General features: G+C 41.6%; 1 protein-coding gene across 6 annotated transcripts; it reads left to right on the forward strand.

The window, feature by feature from the left end:
- Positions 1 to 739: 739 nt before the first annotated feature.
- On the forward strand, positions 740 to 15537 carry FBXO4 (F-box protein 4). Of its 6 annotated transcripts, none has more exons than XR_004982875.2 (7): positions 740 to 963; positions 2450 to 2685; positions 4307 to 4527; positions 9108 to 9183; positions 9284 to 9459; positions 13859 to 13953; positions 15135 to 15537. XR_004982875.2 is itself a non-coding variant. In XM_036409417.2 (7 exons), the coding sequence occupies exons 1-6, from the start codon at positions 778 to 780 to the stop codon at positions 13897 to 13899; spliced, it is 936 nt and encodes a 311-aa protein (XP_036265310.1). In that variant the 5' UTR covers positions 740 to 777; the 3' UTR covers positions 13900 to 13933; positions 15135 to 15537. The 6 variants fall into 6 exon arrangements, 5 of the variants coding, with proteins under 5 accessions (XP_036265310.1, XP_036265309.1, XP_036265307.1 ...); XM_036409417.2 differs by having other exon boundaries at positions 13859 to 13933; XM_036409416.2 differs by having other exon boundaries at positions 9284 to 9404.
- Positions 15538 to 16772: the final 1235 nt, after the last annotated feature.

A 16772-nucleotide genomic window follows, 5' to 3' on the forward strand; every position in this document is an offset into this window, starting at 1 on the left:
GAGTAAGATGGACACATTTTGAGAGAAGAAAACTAGTGGTATTCCAACCATACCCTATCTGGTTTATTCTAGCCGCATTTTGCTGCCCTTTAATGAGGTACATGCAGCAATTTTTAAAATACACTTATAATTCTATGTTGTTATTGAATCACCTGGTCTCCTCATTTTGGCATATGGCCCTTGGTGATTGGGCTTCTGACCGCCTCTCTAGCATCAATTCATGTTAATCCCTCCAAAAAGCAAATGATAAATTGGGGACTGAAACACAACCAGCCCCAAACCCCACTAGGTCCTAAGAAGGAAGCAATCGGTTAGGAACCCCTAGAGAGTGGACGCGGGCCATCTCTGGAACAAGGAGTCGTCTCACCCCGGGGTAAAGTGGAAGCAGGTTACATCCTGACAGGTAACCCCATTATGGAGGGGGCGAGAGGTTCTGTGGCCAGGGGAGAGGTTAGCAGAGTGCTCTTTGGGACGGTTGAGCGATGTGATCTGTTTGAAACAGACTTACACATAGCGCTGAACAAGTGCTTGTGTCCAGGCTGAGGCTGAGGCTGAGGCCTGGAGTGGGGGGCGGTGACTCTGCAGGAGTTTCCAGCTCCTCTCCACTCGCTTTCCTTCTGGTCCATGCAGGTGAGCAGGCTCCAGGCTGCGGGGTGGGAGAGGGCGTGGCCAGGGCGGGGCTTGATGGACCGGGGCGGGGCTTGATGGATCGGGGGCGGGGCTTGGTGGGCGGGGCGTCGCGTGACCCCGAGTCTCACCCCGAGCGGCGCGGCGGCCATGGCGGGAAGGGAGCCCCGCGGGTGCGGCTCCCCGCCGCCGCCCCACAGCGACTGGGGCCGCCTGGAGGCGGCCATCCTCAGCGGCTGGAGGAGCTTCTGGCAGTCGGTGGGCAAGGACCGCGCGGCGCCCCGCGCCTCCCGCGAGGAGGCAGAGGCGGGGCCCGGCACCCTGGCGCGGCTGCCGGTGAGCGAGGGGCGGCCGCGGGGACCTGGGCTGGGGCCCCCGGGCCGGGCCCCCGGGGCCGGGCCCCCGGGCTGGGACCCCGGGGCTGGGACCCCGGGGCTGGGACCCCGGGCCGGGACCCCGGGCTGGGACCCCGGGGCTGGGACCCCGGGCCGGGACCCCGGGCTGGGACTCCCGGGCTGGGGCCCTCGGGCCGGGACCCCGGGGCTGGGACCCCGGGCTGGGACTCCCGGGCTGGGGCCCCCGGGCCGGGACCCCGGGGCTGGGACCCCGGGCTGGGACTCCCGGGCTGGGGCCCCCGGGCTGGGACTCCCGGGCTGGGGCCCCCGGGCTGGGACTCCCGGGCCGGGACCCCGGGCTGGGACCCCGGGCCGGGACCCTGGGCTGGGGCCCCCGGGCTGGGATCCCCGGGCCGGGAGGGGCGCCCCGTCCGGGCCCCGGGAGGGAGCCGGGACTCCCCGCGGCCCGCTGTCTGCCGGGCCCTGCAGCCCCGGGAGCCTCCGGGGCCCGGCACGCCCCGGGGTGATCGGCTCCGCGGCGGGCGAAGGTCCCGGCCCCGCCCTGGGAGCGCGGTCCCCGCCCGGCGCCCGCGGTGGCCGCGGACAGACAGGCCCGGACCCGGGCGCCCCGGGCGGGGAAGGCGAGGCGGGCGCCGGCCTGGGAGCGCATCCCGCCGCGTCCTCCGCGTCCCGCCCGGTCCGCGCCCCGGACACGTGGGTCCCACGCCCCCTCGGGCAGGCCGCGGCCTCCGTACGCTCCCCGGGGAGGCCAGGCCCGCAGGCCGCAGCATCCCACCGGCGAGTGTGGTCCATTTGTGGGGAGATGGAGACTTTCTTCGGAATTATTAAAATCCCTTCTCCCGTGGGCTGTTGACACCTCCCGCCGAGGTCCATCAGGAATTGAGAATGGCGGGCTCAGAATGGCCCCCCCACCCCCACCCCCGCTACCAACCCCGACCCCCCTGGCGCAGGTCCTTTGAAACAACTTAACAGATTTTTACAGAGGCACTCAGATGACAGGTTGACCCTCGGATGTGACCCAGAGATAAAACCAGAAGTTTGCTTGGGAAAGGTTTATTTTGAAGAATAAATCATTTCCCTGAGTAATATATACCCAAATGGTGTGGCAGAATACCCATGGGAAGAAATGAAAGGAACTGTTATTTTGCTTGGAAGGTGGTTGGTTTCAGGGTATCAGAAATTAAGTGTTCAGTTAGGATTCTCTCCCCTCGGCAGGAAAAGAACTTCAGAATGCTGGCGTCAGGGGGAAATGGTGATGGTCAGTTGATCTGTGGTTATCTATCAATAGTATAACAAGTCTTTGTGGATTTGTAATTTATCCCGATAGATTTCATGAAGATGCTGTTCAGTTGACGTTAGGTTTCCTAGTATGTTGATGATCATTTTTCTCATTTATTATCAGAAAACAGTTCTCCCGAGGTAAGTGACTCCCCCTTTCACCTGCTTGCCGCTTCCCTCTGTTTCAGATTGACGTGCAGCTCTATATTTTGTCATTTCTCTCACCTCACGATCTGTGTCAGTTGGGAAGTACAAGTCACTACTGGAACGAGACTGTTCGAGACCCGATTCTGTGGAGGTATTTTCTGCTGCGGGACCTTCCTTCGTGGTCTTCCGTGGACTGGAAGTCTCTCCCCGACCTGGACATCTTAAAAAAGCCTGTATCTGAAGTCACAGGTGGTGCATTTTTTGACTACATGGCAGTGTAAGTATCTAGTTTTATGAATTAAAGAGAAGATATTACATTTGACTCTATTATAAGTCAATAGTCCCACCACTAATTATTTTCATAGATTATGGGTCTTAGTGTTCTTTTGTGAAAATGGGGGTCAAGTTAAATGACTTCCTTCATTTTGTTATTTCCCTGTGATGCCTGACCAGAGTATTTGGGTAAATATACATAGTTCATCTTTAAATTTCCGTTATCTTTAGAACATTTGTCATTTTGTTCAATAGTAAATACTTTCCCTATCCAGATAGGAGGAATGGCCAGAGATCAGAGCAGTTCTTTGGCAAGGAGAAAATCATTCTCCTTTTGGGCAAAACAATTTTCTTACTAACCCAAAGCATTGACATTTTGGAATATAATGTAGATGAGAGAATTAATGTTATTGAGCAGCTGGTCCCACAGCCAACCTAGCATCAAGTGTATCTGATGTTGTAAGACCAAACCTTCCCTAGGGATAGTAATAATCATAGTAACTATCTTTTGTGAGCAAATAAAATGATTTCTGATTCTTACAACCCCAGGTTGATTGTTGTTGTTCAAGTACCGCAGTTGGAAAATTTGAAGTTCAGTCTATAAATGGTTTATATAACCAATTAAAGTAGTAAGGCTTGGCCTGACCTGGCTAGCTTCAAATTTGATTTTTTTTCCTTCTTGAATTATAGGTTCCTAAACAAACATGATGATCTTATTAGCTTAGTAATTGTCTCAATCAGCTTGATTTAGTTAAAGGGTTCTAGGTTTTATTTTGATTGGGTAACTTCATTTTCATTTTCAATAACATGTGGGATTGCTAGGATAGACATTTATAGCTATTAAAAGACACTGAGTTGTTTTTATTTTTATGTGATTCTTAGTTTGTTAGGTTATCTGTAAGGAATATTTGAGCCTCCCTTTATATTTAACACTTACTGAACTGTTACATTTGCCACTGTTAATAAGAGTACGTAAGAAACTTGGTTATATATATATATTCTTTTTTTGGGGGGGGTATATATTTTTTAATCTATAGGAACATTTATGCTGACTGTCTTCAGTGCAGTGTTTCTCAATCTTGGTACTGTTGACATTCTGGGAACTGTGGATATTTTGAGGCACTTCTGGCTTTCACCCACTAGATGTCAGTAGAACCACCTCACTAACCCCCTGCAGTGATAACAGAAATGTCTCCAGATGTTGCCAAATGTTCCTTGGAGCTGGGGGGATGCCGGGAGGAAGGGGGGAGGGAGTAGCAAAATCTCTCCCAGTTGATAATTTCTCTATGTGGTGAATTTTAACCATTGAAACAAGTGTTAGACCAAATGTTCCATGAGAGAATCTAAATGAAAATAAGTAATGATTCCTGCGGAAGATTTTCCGTTTTTGGACCACTAGTGCTCCCATAGGACCTCATGCTTTGTCCTGTCAGGGCACTTGGCATACATGTTATAATGGTATCTGTCCCCACTGCCTCCATGAGAATGGGAGCTATATAGTAGTCATTGTATCCTTGTATCTAGCCAATTCTCAATAAATTATACATTGTTGGGTGAATAACTGGCTATGTTTTTTGTGTTTTTTTTTTCTGTATTAATTTTCTAATCCTGACAATTTCATACAGCTACAAAATGTGCTGTCCGTATACAAGAAGATCCTCGAAAGCTTGCCGTCCTATGTATGGAGCAGTGACCTCATTTTTCCACTCATTGATTATTCAGAATGAACCCCGATTTGCTATGTTTGGACCAGGTTTGGAAGAACTGAATACATCTTTGGTGTTGAGCTTGATGTCTTCTGAGGAACTTTGCCCAACAGCTGGTTTGCCTCAGAGGCAAATTGATGGTAATCTTCCCGTTAATCTGCAGTACCTGATAAGTTAACGCTTTGAGTTTGACGCTAATGTGAATTAGAAAGAAAGTCACTTTTTTTTTTTTTTACTTATTTATTTTTATTTATTTTAATGCTGTTAACATTTTTATTTATTTTAGAGAGAGAGGAAAGGAGAGATGAGTTGTTCCACTCATTTATGCATTCACTGGTTGTTTCTTGTATGTGCCCTGACCCAGGATCAAACACACAACCTTGGTGTATCTGCGAGGTCTCAGCTGGGGGCTGGATAGGAGCTGGGGATCCACTCCCTGAAGCAGCTGTCACAGGATGATAACTGGCTCCTCTCCTCTCCTGTCACAGGATGATAACTGGCTTCTCCACAGGCTGCTTTAGCTTCTGAACAACATGGCAGCTGGATTCCACGAGACAGGAAGAAGCTACCAGTTTTTCTTCCTTCCTTTCTTTCTTTCTTTCTTTCTTTCTTTCTTTCTTATTTTAAAAAAAAAAATATATTTTATTGATTTTTTACAGAGAGGAAGAGAGAGGGATAAAGAGTTAGAAACATCGATGAGAATCATCGATCAGCTGCCTCTTGCACACCCTCTACTGGGGATGTGCCCGCAACCAAGGCACATCAGAAATTCACTTTTTAATTAACTATTTGATGTGATGAAATATAGCAGTGATTTTTATCTGGTGTGATGTGAGAGTCACACTGGTGTATCCCAAGAATTTTTAAAACATGCAATATCTGACTCTGTAGTCTGGGACTACACAGACCTCTTTTCCCTTAAAATGTTAAATAAAATAATGACAATAGCCAACATAATAATAGCCTCCTGGTGTGAATGAATCAAAATTATACCTATTTTTTGGTCAGATCAGCAAAAAATATATTTTTGGTTGCTACAGAATTTTAATAATTACTTTATATGTACCATGACATAAAAGAGGTTGAAAATCACTGAAATATAGTAATTTGGTTAAAGAAAGCCCCCCAGGTGCCAATAGACTGAAATAATGCACTTTTTAAAAGAGGTAAGCTTCCTCTTATTTCCTGAAGTTTATGCAATCCAGAATATAAGATTATGTGAAAGTAAATTAAGTAGCCAAGGTGTTATATTTATACAATATTTACTATATTTTAAAAGAATATTAACAGCAAAAACCATTTGGCTTCTATCTGCTATGTGCAAAATACCTTCACATACTGTATATTGAAATTTCAAAAATGCTTAATTTTAACCTTCTTGAAAAAGGAAACAAAAACAAATAGACTTAGTTGGTAAACAGAATATATAATAAATATCAATGACAATATAATCTAGCTTTACTTATTCATTTATTGAGAGCATCTATTAGATGCTAAAGATGCAGAGATTTAAAACCATATCAAAAATCTTTGTCCTGAAGATACTTGGTCTAGGACGGACAAAGACAAATGCACTGGTGATTTGAATATGATGCAATTAGTTCCTGGGTAGAAAATTTAGGGTCAAAGAAGGCACCGCATTGAATAAGAATGCCTCACATGGTCATTAAGATGAGTAGGAGTAGCAATCAAAAAAAGACAGGGTAAAAATATTCTAAGCAATTAGAACTACATTTCTAAAAGCACAACATCCTAGGTGTGTATGGCACATTTTAAGTAGCTCTGTGTGTGTACGTGTACAGGTGAGAAGCTACTTGTGTGCCATGCTTAAGCATTTGGAAGCTCTTGAAGAATTTTAAGCAGAGGAGTGAGATGGTCGAGATTGCATTTAGGAAGCTCAATCTGCCTCCTAAATGGAAAATTGATTAGGAGGGGTTATAAAGACATGGAGATGCATTAAGAAACCATTAATCCTATATAATAAAAGGCTAATATGTAAATTGTACCCTGGACCAGTTTAACTGGGAGTTCTACCAGGGGGTGAGGCCTGCTGACCAAATGCCCATGGCCCCTCCCCCTGGCCAGCCTGGCCCAATTGGCCCTGACCAGGTTGGGCTGGCCAGATCCCATCCATGTACAAATTTGTGCACTGGGCCTCGAGTATTGTGATAAAGGTATGAAGGATATATTGTAGAATTGACTGAATGTGTAGAGATAGATGCCTGCTATACCAGTAAGTAATCCATTTGTAGCTCCATTAGTGCAGGAATCTTGTCAGCTTTTTTTAGCTTGATCTGAGTTATCAGGCACGTAGCAGGCACTCAATATACGTTTGATGCATGAATGAACAAGTGACTTTGTGGATTACTTTATGTATCCAGATCTCAAGAGCAAATTCTGGGCTAGAAATCAAGATTTGACAATCATGGAGTCCATGTGGACTTTGAAGTTTCTGAGGATGGAGAGGAAGATTGTGAACCAGGTGCTGGCATCTTCAATGAATGTTTGGAGGAAGGGATTATCAAAAGGAAGTTTATAAATTACAAGGTCAAGGAAGGAGAGATGGGACTATAGCTGAATGCTGTATGTGTCTCAAAGAGATGGAGTTTTTCAAGAGGGTTGGTGAGTAATGGTTAAGACACAGCATTGGGGAGTAAAGAGAACATTGATCCTACCTCTTTACCCTGAGATGTGAGAGAATAAGCAACCTTGTTACATGAGAGTCCACAGGGAGAGAAGCGGCACCTAGGGGCAGGCTTATTTCAGGTAAAGCCATGAGGTAGCAGGGACAGCTCAAGAAGAGGTTGGGAATATGGGGAAATTTGTTGATTATGAAATGGCAATTTCATTCTCAAGGCAGTAGCTGGAGTGATTGTTTGAAAATTCCAATTTAATTATGCCTCAAACTTTGAAAGATCAGGGAAGACTAGAAGGAGGTGTTGTTGGCAAGGTGGTGCGTTCAGAACAGACTGGAGATCATATTGGGCTGAGGCTAGATGTATTGAGAGGGAAATCTCAAAGTTTCTGATGAACACGAAGATCATGGTGGCATTCACTTCTGTGATTTCTGAGGTGGGAGGTTGTGCACCAGGCCTAGTGGCATGAGGACTCGGGTCATTTGGCTTGGGATGCTTGCAGTGCCAGCACCAAGATCTCTGTATATATGGTGATATCAGAGGGTGTGGCAACGTTCAGCTTATTTGGACAACTATATTGGTTATAATACAGGGATAGTAGAGACCAGATTATATTGTTTTCTTTGTCTGAAGGGAGTGGCTTTGAAGGGAAGAGATATAATTATTTAGGCATTTTTTATTTTTTAGAGGGAAAAGAAGGGAGAAGGCGAAAGATAGAAACATTGATGATAGAGACACATTGATTAGCTGCCTCCTGCATGTCCCCTGCATGGGATAGAGCCCATAACCCCAATATGTCCCCTGACCAGGAATTAAACCCTGACCTCCTGGTTCATAGGTCAACACTCAACCACTGTGTCGTACTAGCTAGATACTAGGCATTTTTAAGTAATCTCTCCACATGCTGTTGGAAGATTAATAGTAGAGGGCAAAAGTGGATGTCAGACACTGTTTAGAAGTGATTGCAGAAGTCCAAGTGATAGTTGATGGCAACTTAATGCCTTTTTTAAGAAGCAAGAGGGGAAATGAGCCCCTGTGTGTAACGCCAAAAGAAGGAAGAGGTTTAGAAAGAAGGACAAATAAAGCTGGATGATTCAGACATAAAGTTGAAAGAAGCTAGTACTGTTTAGCACCTGTTACCACGGTAAGCGCCCAGTCAGTCACTGGTGACTGACACTATACTTTCCATCCAGAAGACAAAACAGGCTGGGCGCTTAATGTGCTATTTATCAGTCAATCTAATAGTTTTACATATGTAGTCTTGTTTAATGCTTACAATAATCCTAAAAGGTATCATTTCTATACTTCCATAACAAAACTGAGGCTCACAAAAACATGGCTATATATTAACAAAGTCAAGATTCTAAATCAAGTCTAATTCCAAGTGTTAGTGTCTGCCATATATTTTCAATTTTCTAAATTCCCATTGGTGACTCTTCATCAATTTAAAAACAGCTTTTTGTGGAGAGGGTGGAGCCATTTCATTGAATGTTCTAGTATACATGGAGTGTAAGACAAATGAGAAACATAAAAATGTGAAAATGAGTCTTAGTCTTGAGGATAAGTAGTAGTAGCTGTTATGATGCAACTGGTGCTGATATGATGATAAAGTTAATGAAGATAGTGATGATATGAAAAGGAATGCTATAAACCTAGCAGTTCACTTTAAAAAAATATATATTGATTTCAGAAAGGAAGGAAGAGGGAGAGAGAGATAGAAACATCAATGATGAGAGAGAATCATGGATTGGCTTGCCTCCTGCACACTCCCTACTGGGGATCAAAGCTGCAACCCAGGCCTGTGCCCTGACCAGGAACTGAACCGGGACCTCCTGGTTCATGGATTGACGCTCAACCACTGAGGCATGCCAGCCCAGCGAGCCTAGCAATTCTTTGTCTATGTTTTTATTCCTAAGTAAATGGAAATTGCAAGCAGCATCTTTTTCAACATGAACATTCCATTTTAATTCAAGGCTATATATAAGTTGTAGAATTTTTAAAATTCTGGATAATGTTTTTCAATTTGATCATTTGCTGTCTTTATTAATGACTTTTTTTTTTTTATAACTAATTTTTCCCTTTAGGTATTGGATCAGGGGTCAATTTTCAGTTGAGCAACCAACATAAGTTCAACATCCTGATATTATATTCAACTACCAGGTAAGGCTTCCTGCTTGGTGACTTAAGGACTGGAATATTTTAAGGGGATACAGCCTGTTTAGTGTCTGATTATATTTTATGTTTACATATTTTCTTACAGAAAGGAAAGAGATAGAGCAAGAGAAGAGCAAACAAGTGCAGTTAACAAGATGTTCAGTTTACAGAATGAAGGGGATGATCAACAAGGAAGCCGGTACAGTGTCATTCCACAAATTCAGAAGGTGTGTGAAGTTGTTGATGGGTTCATCTATGTTGCAAATGCTGAAGCTCAGAAAAGTAAGCATTATCGTATATTAAAAGCACTTGCTTTTCGAAGCAAATAAATGATATTTTTTAGGCTTTACTGTGGCTTCTTAAGAATATGATGGTTAATTTTATCTATGTGAGCCTATGACCATTATTTAACAGTGGGTTCTCAGACCTTGATGTGTATTAGGATCCCTTGGGGAGCGTGTTAAAAACAACTGCCTGGTTCCTACCATGGTAATTATGATTCATAGATTTGGATTGTGTCTTGGGATCTGTTTTTGTTGTTTGCTTGTTTTTAACAAGCACTTACAGAATTTTTATGCATACCAAAATTTAAAACTATAGTTATATGGTACTATTTATTGTATGCTTCTGCATTTTTTGTTACTGCTGTGTTTGTTTGTTTGTTTTTGGCCCTATTCAAATAATTTATGTAGATAACTGAAAGTTTTTGCTTTTGTTTTTAATTACCCAGATATAGAGATGTGTGATATGGAATGTTTACTTTAAGTAGATTAGTTGAGAACATTGTATATTCTGAATAATTGCCATTCATGATGATATATAGGTATGAAATAATAATATTTTTGGGCCAAAATCAGTGTTGCAATTTTCCCCTCAAACCCCTGTGAATAAGGAAGGATATAAGTAATATAATGTATTGTTTTCACTCAGAACACAGTATCAGCAGCCCATTTCTTAAAGAATTTAAAGTTTATGATGCACTAAAGTTAACAATAAAAATAAAAGCCAAGTCCATCTTAACTACTAACTAGTTGGACTTGACCTACTGCATTAATGACTTGCCAGAGGAATTATGTCTATTTCCAGGAGTAAATCCTCTTTATCACAGTCTCTGTAGTCTCTACTGGCTCTATATAAAACATCTAGCATTAAATTAAAATTTTATAAGTCACACACAAAAAATAAAAATCAAATGACCCGTTATCAAGAAATAAAGTAATCAGTGGAACCAGACTCACAGATTGCCTGGATGTTGTCACTCTCAGAAAGGGACATGATTAATATGTTAAAGGATTTAGTGGAAAAGGTAAACAATATATGTGAACAGACAGGGATTTTCAGCAGAGAATAAGAAGTCAAATGACCCGTTATCAAGAAATAAAGTAATCAGTGGAACCAGACTCACAGATTGCCTGGATGTTGTCACTCTCAGAAAGGGACATGATTAATATGTTAAAGTAGGGGTGTCGAACTCAATCAGAGAAGGGGCCAAAATCTAAAATCCAGCCTAAATCGCGGGCCGAATGGTTTACTGAACAGTCATAAACTGTCATTGTGATGGAAACGCAGCGGAGTGCAGTGATGACAGCGCGGTGCGGGCCACATTGCAAGGCCTGGCGGGACGGATTTGGCCCGCGGGCCTTGTGTTTGACACATGTGTGTTAAAGGATTTAGTGGAAAAGGTAAACAATATATGTGAACAGACAGGGATTTTCAGCAGAGAATAAGAAGCTATTAAATGAGTAAAATGGGAATGCTAAATATAGAAACCATGATAACAGGTAAATAGTTTCTTCAGCTGACTTTTCTGGCAAACGAAACCTTCAGAAAACTGAAAGATAGCTCAGTTGAAATTATTGAAATTAAAACACAAAGAGGAAAAAGAGAAGGAGTGGGGAACAGAGCATCCAAGAACTGGGGGAACCTATCAAAGGAGAGTTAACTTTTCTGTCCTAAAAAGCCAGATAAAAATATTCTAGTTACATGAGCCATATGGTCTCTCATAGTTACTCAACACTACTGTTACAGTGCAAAGGTAGCCATAGACAATTTGTAAATTAATGTACGTGGCTGTTTTCCAAAATAATTGTATTTATAAAGACAGATCCACAGGAATGTAATATGCCAATCCCTGGTCTAACATATATGTGTGTAATTGGAGTACGAAAACATGAAGGGAGTAAGGACAGGAACAAAGAAGATTTTGAACAGATAATGGCCTATATTTCAACATTACTGAAAGACTACAAGCCACAGATCCAAGATTCCCAGAGAACTGTAAACCTAATAAATGAAAAATACATCTAGAGATATCATAGCTAAATTGATAAAAACCAGAATATCTTGAAGGCAGCCAGAGCAGAAGGAAAGATACTTACAAAGGGCAAAGACTCCCTGACAGAATTGCTGCAAGCTAGAATCTGTACAGCAAGCATGTCAAACTCGTGGCCCAGGGCCGCATGCCTCATTTATTTAGCCTGTGTTAGCCTTTGAGTTTGACATGCTTGCTATAGAATATTGCAAAGGGGAGGAAACCTTATGTCCATCAAAGAAATGTTTTAAAAATGAAGGCAAGATCAAGGCTTTTCAGACAAATAAAATCTGTGAAAATTTATTATTAACAAGATTTGCATTAGAAGAACTATTAAAGAACTCTCTTTAGGCAAAAGAATATACCAGATAGAAAATTGCATCTACAAAAAGAAATAAAAAACCCTAGGATGAAAACAATAAAACTATATATAAATTTTTTTTTTCTAATTTTAAATTCCTAATAATTATGTAAAGGAAAATAGTAACAATGTATTGTGGGTATATGATATTTTTAAGTAAAATATATACTAACAGTACAACAGCATTAAAGGGAGGAAACGGAAATATACTATTGTAATATTCTTCTATAAGTGAAATTGTATAATACTATTTAAAGGTAGACAGTTATAAGTTAAGAATTACATTATAGCTGGGACCGGTTTGGCTCAGTGGATAGAGTGTTGGCCTGCGGACTGAAAGGTCCCGGGTTCGATTCCGGTCAAGGGCATGTACCTTGGTTGCAGGCACATCCCCAGTAGGGGGTGTGCAAGAGGCAGCTGATCGATGATTCTCTCTCATCGATGTTTCTAACTCTCTGTCCCTCTCAATTCCTCTCTGTGTAAAATCAATAAAATATATATATAAAAAAAAAGAATTACATTGTAAATCTTTGAGCAACCTTTAAAAAAAGTGTAACGGAGGTATCCTATCTAATAAAGAGGGCCTATGCTAATTGACTGCCCCACCCTCAAAGATGGTGGAACCCACAGCCAATAAGGAGGGAATATGCTAATTGACTACCATGCCCTCAAAGATGGTGGCACCCACAGCCACAAGATGGCAGCCTCTCAGTCCCATGAGCTCTGGCCCCCCCTTCTCGCGCTCCTGCTTCCGGAGTCCCTCAGTCCCCTCAGCCCCTCAGTCGCCCAGGGCCAGCCCAACGTGCAGGCAAGCCTCAGATGGCAGCTACCAAGCTGCCCAGAGCCCGCCTGAGGCTCAGGTAACCAAGGCTGGCCGAGGCTTGTGCTGCTGGCAGTGGCTGCAGCAGCAGTGGTATGATGGGGCGTCACCTTTCCCTGATCTCGGGTCGCCTCCTACCCCTGAGAGCTCCCAGACTGTGAGAGGGGGCAGGCCGAGCTGAGGGACCTCCTTCCTCCAGTGCATGAATTTTCATGCACCGGGCCTCTAGTAATTAGATAAGCCAGTAGTGAAGATAAAATGGAATCATTAAAAAAATTCAATTCAAAAGAAAGAACAAGAAAGACAAAGGAACAAAGAACAGGTGGAACAAGTCAAAATCCAAGAAGTATATGATAGATTTAAATGCCCATGTTCATAAATTCATTACATGTTTGTTTTCTATAGGGAATATATCAAATCACCTTCAACCTAGTGGTTTAAAAGAACACCTGTTTACAGCTCATGGTTAGAAGAATCTCATCTCTTTTAAGTACTCACCTGCTTAGATCAGGCTCACTGAGGACAGTGTCCCTAATAGAACAGTACAGCCCAATAATGACAGTGACATCCCATTATATTTGCAGGTTCCTCCCACTCAAAGGGGGAGAATTTATACACGGATGCAAGTCATTGCGGATCGCTTTAGAATTCTGCCTACCACCAAATGTCAGTGACTTATTGACTCCAGTGAAAGGCAGAGACTGTTAGTTTGCATAAAAAAGCTAGACCCAATTATATGTTTAAATTTCTGAAATTAAAGACTTTGAAAGAAAGGGTAGTGATAGTTATAGAATTTGTGAGAGGAAAATATCTATAGCAAGGTATTTTTCTTTTAAACTATAGAGACTTTTGAATAGTACTATGATGCCCCTCCCTTCTGATTTCACCTAAATGCGTATCCTTGAAAGGCTACCTAATGTAACTTTATGACATATTAATAAATGAACAAAGCAATAGAGGGAGTTTGTTATGTTTGGGTTCTGGTAATTTTTTTTTTATTTCCTTGTTCTGTTAATTTTTAATCTAATTTAATTATTTTAGAAACTGTTGTAAATAATGCAAATTAAGAGTTTGACTTCATTCCTTAGGACATGAATGGCAAGATGAATTTTCTCGTATCATGGCAATGACAGACCCGGCCTTTGGATCTTCAGGAAGACCAATGCTGGTTTTATCTTGTATTTCTCAGGCAAATGTGAAAAGAATGCCCTGTTTTTATGTGGCGCATGAGCTGGGTCTGAATCATCTAAACCACCCATGGATGGTAAGGTCCTATCTTCTCTGGTGAGAAACATACTATTTTATTTTTCAGTTTTTTATTTGATTTTACTCTTTCCTATTCATTCTCTTTAATGAAATAGAACAGTATTCCAAAGTTAGTTTTAATAGCTTAACTGATGTGAGATTTTTTTGGTTGGTGTCAGTAGTCTCAGCTGATCATTTGTTCCTACTTGTCTCCTGTCATGGATACAATGAATAGTAATTGGGGATTTATTTATTTATTTATTTATTTATTTATTTATTTTAGATTCCACTATCTTGGTGTGTTTTTTTGTTTGTTTGTTTTCAGCATTATGCTTTAAGGACCATCAGAAGTATAGATGCCATCTTAGAGTTTCTAGCTCTCCAAAATTTATTTTAATCATGGAATCTTTTCATCAAATGAAACCTTACATGAAAGTCCCTAAGTCAAGCTGGACGCAAGTTTGACATGCTTGCCCTAAGTAAAATAAAGGAAAATTAATATTGGAAATGCTTTTGCTGAAGAATTTAGCAAAATTTCTCCCCCTGTCCCTTCCAAGGAGCTCTGGAAACTGGAACACAATTTAAAAGCTACTAACAAAGGTGTACTTTCTAAGTGGAGCTTTGACTTACTACTAGGAGCAGTGGCAGTCTTAAAGACATGTTTTTGCAACAAGACGTCACATTTGTCAGTTGACAAGCTGGGTTCATTCAAAAATGTTTTTGTTTACAAAGTGGGTCTTTTGGGAGAATTATTTTTCTAATACATACTAACAAGTCAAGGAAATGGTAGATCTTTCTATCCCCAATTTACCAATAAGCCTGATACTGGTAAATTAAAAGATATGAGATCATATTCTTATCTAACCTGTCTAGAAGACAATACTTAAATGATTCATCCAAAGTTTATTGGGATCTGTTTAGTCCTTTTTTTGGTGTCTATAAAAATGTCCGTCATCATCATAAGATGTTGGACTCAGTGTCTTTCTTTTTTTAAATATATTTTATTGATTTTCTACAGAGAGGAGGAGAGAGGGATAGAGAGCTAGAAACATCGACCAACTGCCCCTACCAGGGATGCGCCCGCAACCAATGTACATGCCCTTAACCGGAATCGAACCTGGGACCTTTCAGTCCGCAGACCGACGCTCTACCACTGAGCCAAACCGGTTTTGGCTGGACTCAGTTTCTTACTGATTATGGTCTCTCTTGTTTGCTCCTAGGTGCAGGACACAGAGGCTGAAACTCTGACGGGGTTTTTGAATGGCATTCATTGGATTCTTGAAGAAGTCGAATCTAAGCATGCGAGATGATCCTTGTTTTAGACCTTGGGAACTGAAACCATTTGAAACTTGTTGCTGAGGTCATGGTGTGAATATTTGCTCTGTCAGCTCATTTTGTCCTGCCTTTGTGCAGATGGGCTTTATATTGGACAGCTGAAGCTGTCGTATTTTTAATATAATTTTTGCTTTTTACCTTAAATCAATTATAAGAAAAAGTTAATTATAAGTGCAAGCATTTAGCCCCAAAATAAACCTTGTAAAAATTTTTTTTTGATAATTTTTATACTTTCTGTCTTCTTAAAAATATTAAATTCTGGAAAAAAACAAGTTTGTGCATTTCTCATTCCTTGTGGATTCTGGTCTTTTCGGTTTCCCTAGTGCGGAAAAACGTATTTGGTAAGCTTTCTATAAGCTTTGTGTAGATCCTTTTCAAAGGTTCTTAATGGATTATCAAAAAGTGAGCTTTTGTCTATTTTTAATGAATATACTGCCTAAAGACTGGACTACTCTAGAATTGCATTTAATATTATAGCTATACAACTTGCATTTTCTGAAACAGTGGAAATTAACTCTATATCATGTTTAATATTAATTTAGTGAAAATAACTTTTCCTGAAAGTTCTTGTTATTTTCAAATAACTGAAAGCTCAGTTCATCTCTAGATGTAATGCCAGAAGGGCTCCGAAACATAAGTGCTGGACAAATCAATGAGACATTTTTCTGCTTTTCAGGTCTGTCCTGTCTTTTACCAAAATTCCTCTGGGGAAGAATTTTATTTCACATCTGGAGTTCTATTTACAATCCATTATACCAGTTATATTGTCATTAAAAGCTTCCAAGTATTTTTCTCATCCCACCAAAATCTGTCTTCCTATGCCAGGCCTGTTCTTCTACCCACAGATTCCCAGGATAGGTGATTGGTCTCATAAAAACAATATAGTTCTTAAATAGTTTCTCATTGGAATTTGGTTTAGTTAGACTTTGTATCTACTGGTCTTTGATGGCCTAAAGCAAGCATGTCAAACTCAAAGGCTGAGGCCAAAAAAATGAGGCATGCGGCCCACGGACCGCGAGTTTGACATGCTTGGCCTAGAGTATAACCATTGTATCTTGTGTTTTCCTGTTACAGTAAATGGCCAGTAAGGCCCAGTGGCCCAGCCTTTCTGATCACCTGTGCTGGGTGCTTCAGGTGCACCCGCAAGGTGGATTGTGTGCACCCTCTTGTAATGGATCCTCCATTGCTGTCAATGGAAGGGAATAATTTTTTTTATAACTTTCTATCATATGTTCTATCTGAGAGTAAAACAGTAGTTTTTACAGTGTCTTTAACACAGAATATCCTAGATCACAAGGTTTATTAAAACATTTGCAGCCCTAACCGGTTTGGCTCAGTGGCTAGAGCATCAGCCTGCAGACTCAAGGGTCCCAGGTTCAATTCCAGTCAAGGGCATGTACCTTGGTTACAGGCACATACCCAGTAGGGGGTGTGCAGGAGGCGGCTGATCGATATTTCTTTCTCATTGATGTTTCTGACTATCCTGCTCCCTTCCTCTCTGTAAAAAATCAATAAAATTAAAA

The sequence above is a fragment of the Pipistrellus kuhlii genome, unplaced genomic scaffold, assembly GCF_014108245.1.
Source record: "Pipistrellus kuhlii isolate mPipKuh1 unplaced genomic scaffold, mPipKuh1.p scaffold_m20_p_4, whole genome shotgun sequence".
NCBI lineage: Eukaryota > Metazoa > Chordata > Mammalia > Chiroptera > Vespertilionidae > Pipistrellus > Pipistrellus kuhlii.

What these genes read in the sequence shown, in the direction of transcription:
- FBXO4 (XM_036409412.2), top strand. Translation starts at nt 778, where the DNA reads ATGGCGGGAAGGGAGCCCCGCGGGTGCGGCTCCCCGCCGCCGCCCCAC. An exon ending in TTTTTTGACTACATGGCAGT is followed by an intron (nt 2,686 to 4,306) that starts GTAAGTATCTAG and finishes AATTTCATACAG; the next exon opens with CTACAAAATGTGCTGTCCGT. An exon ending in ATATTATATTCAACTACCAG is followed by an intron (nt 9,184 to 9,283) that starts GTAAGGCTTCCT and finishes ATTTTCTTACAG; the next exon opens with AAAGGAAAGAGATAGAGCAA.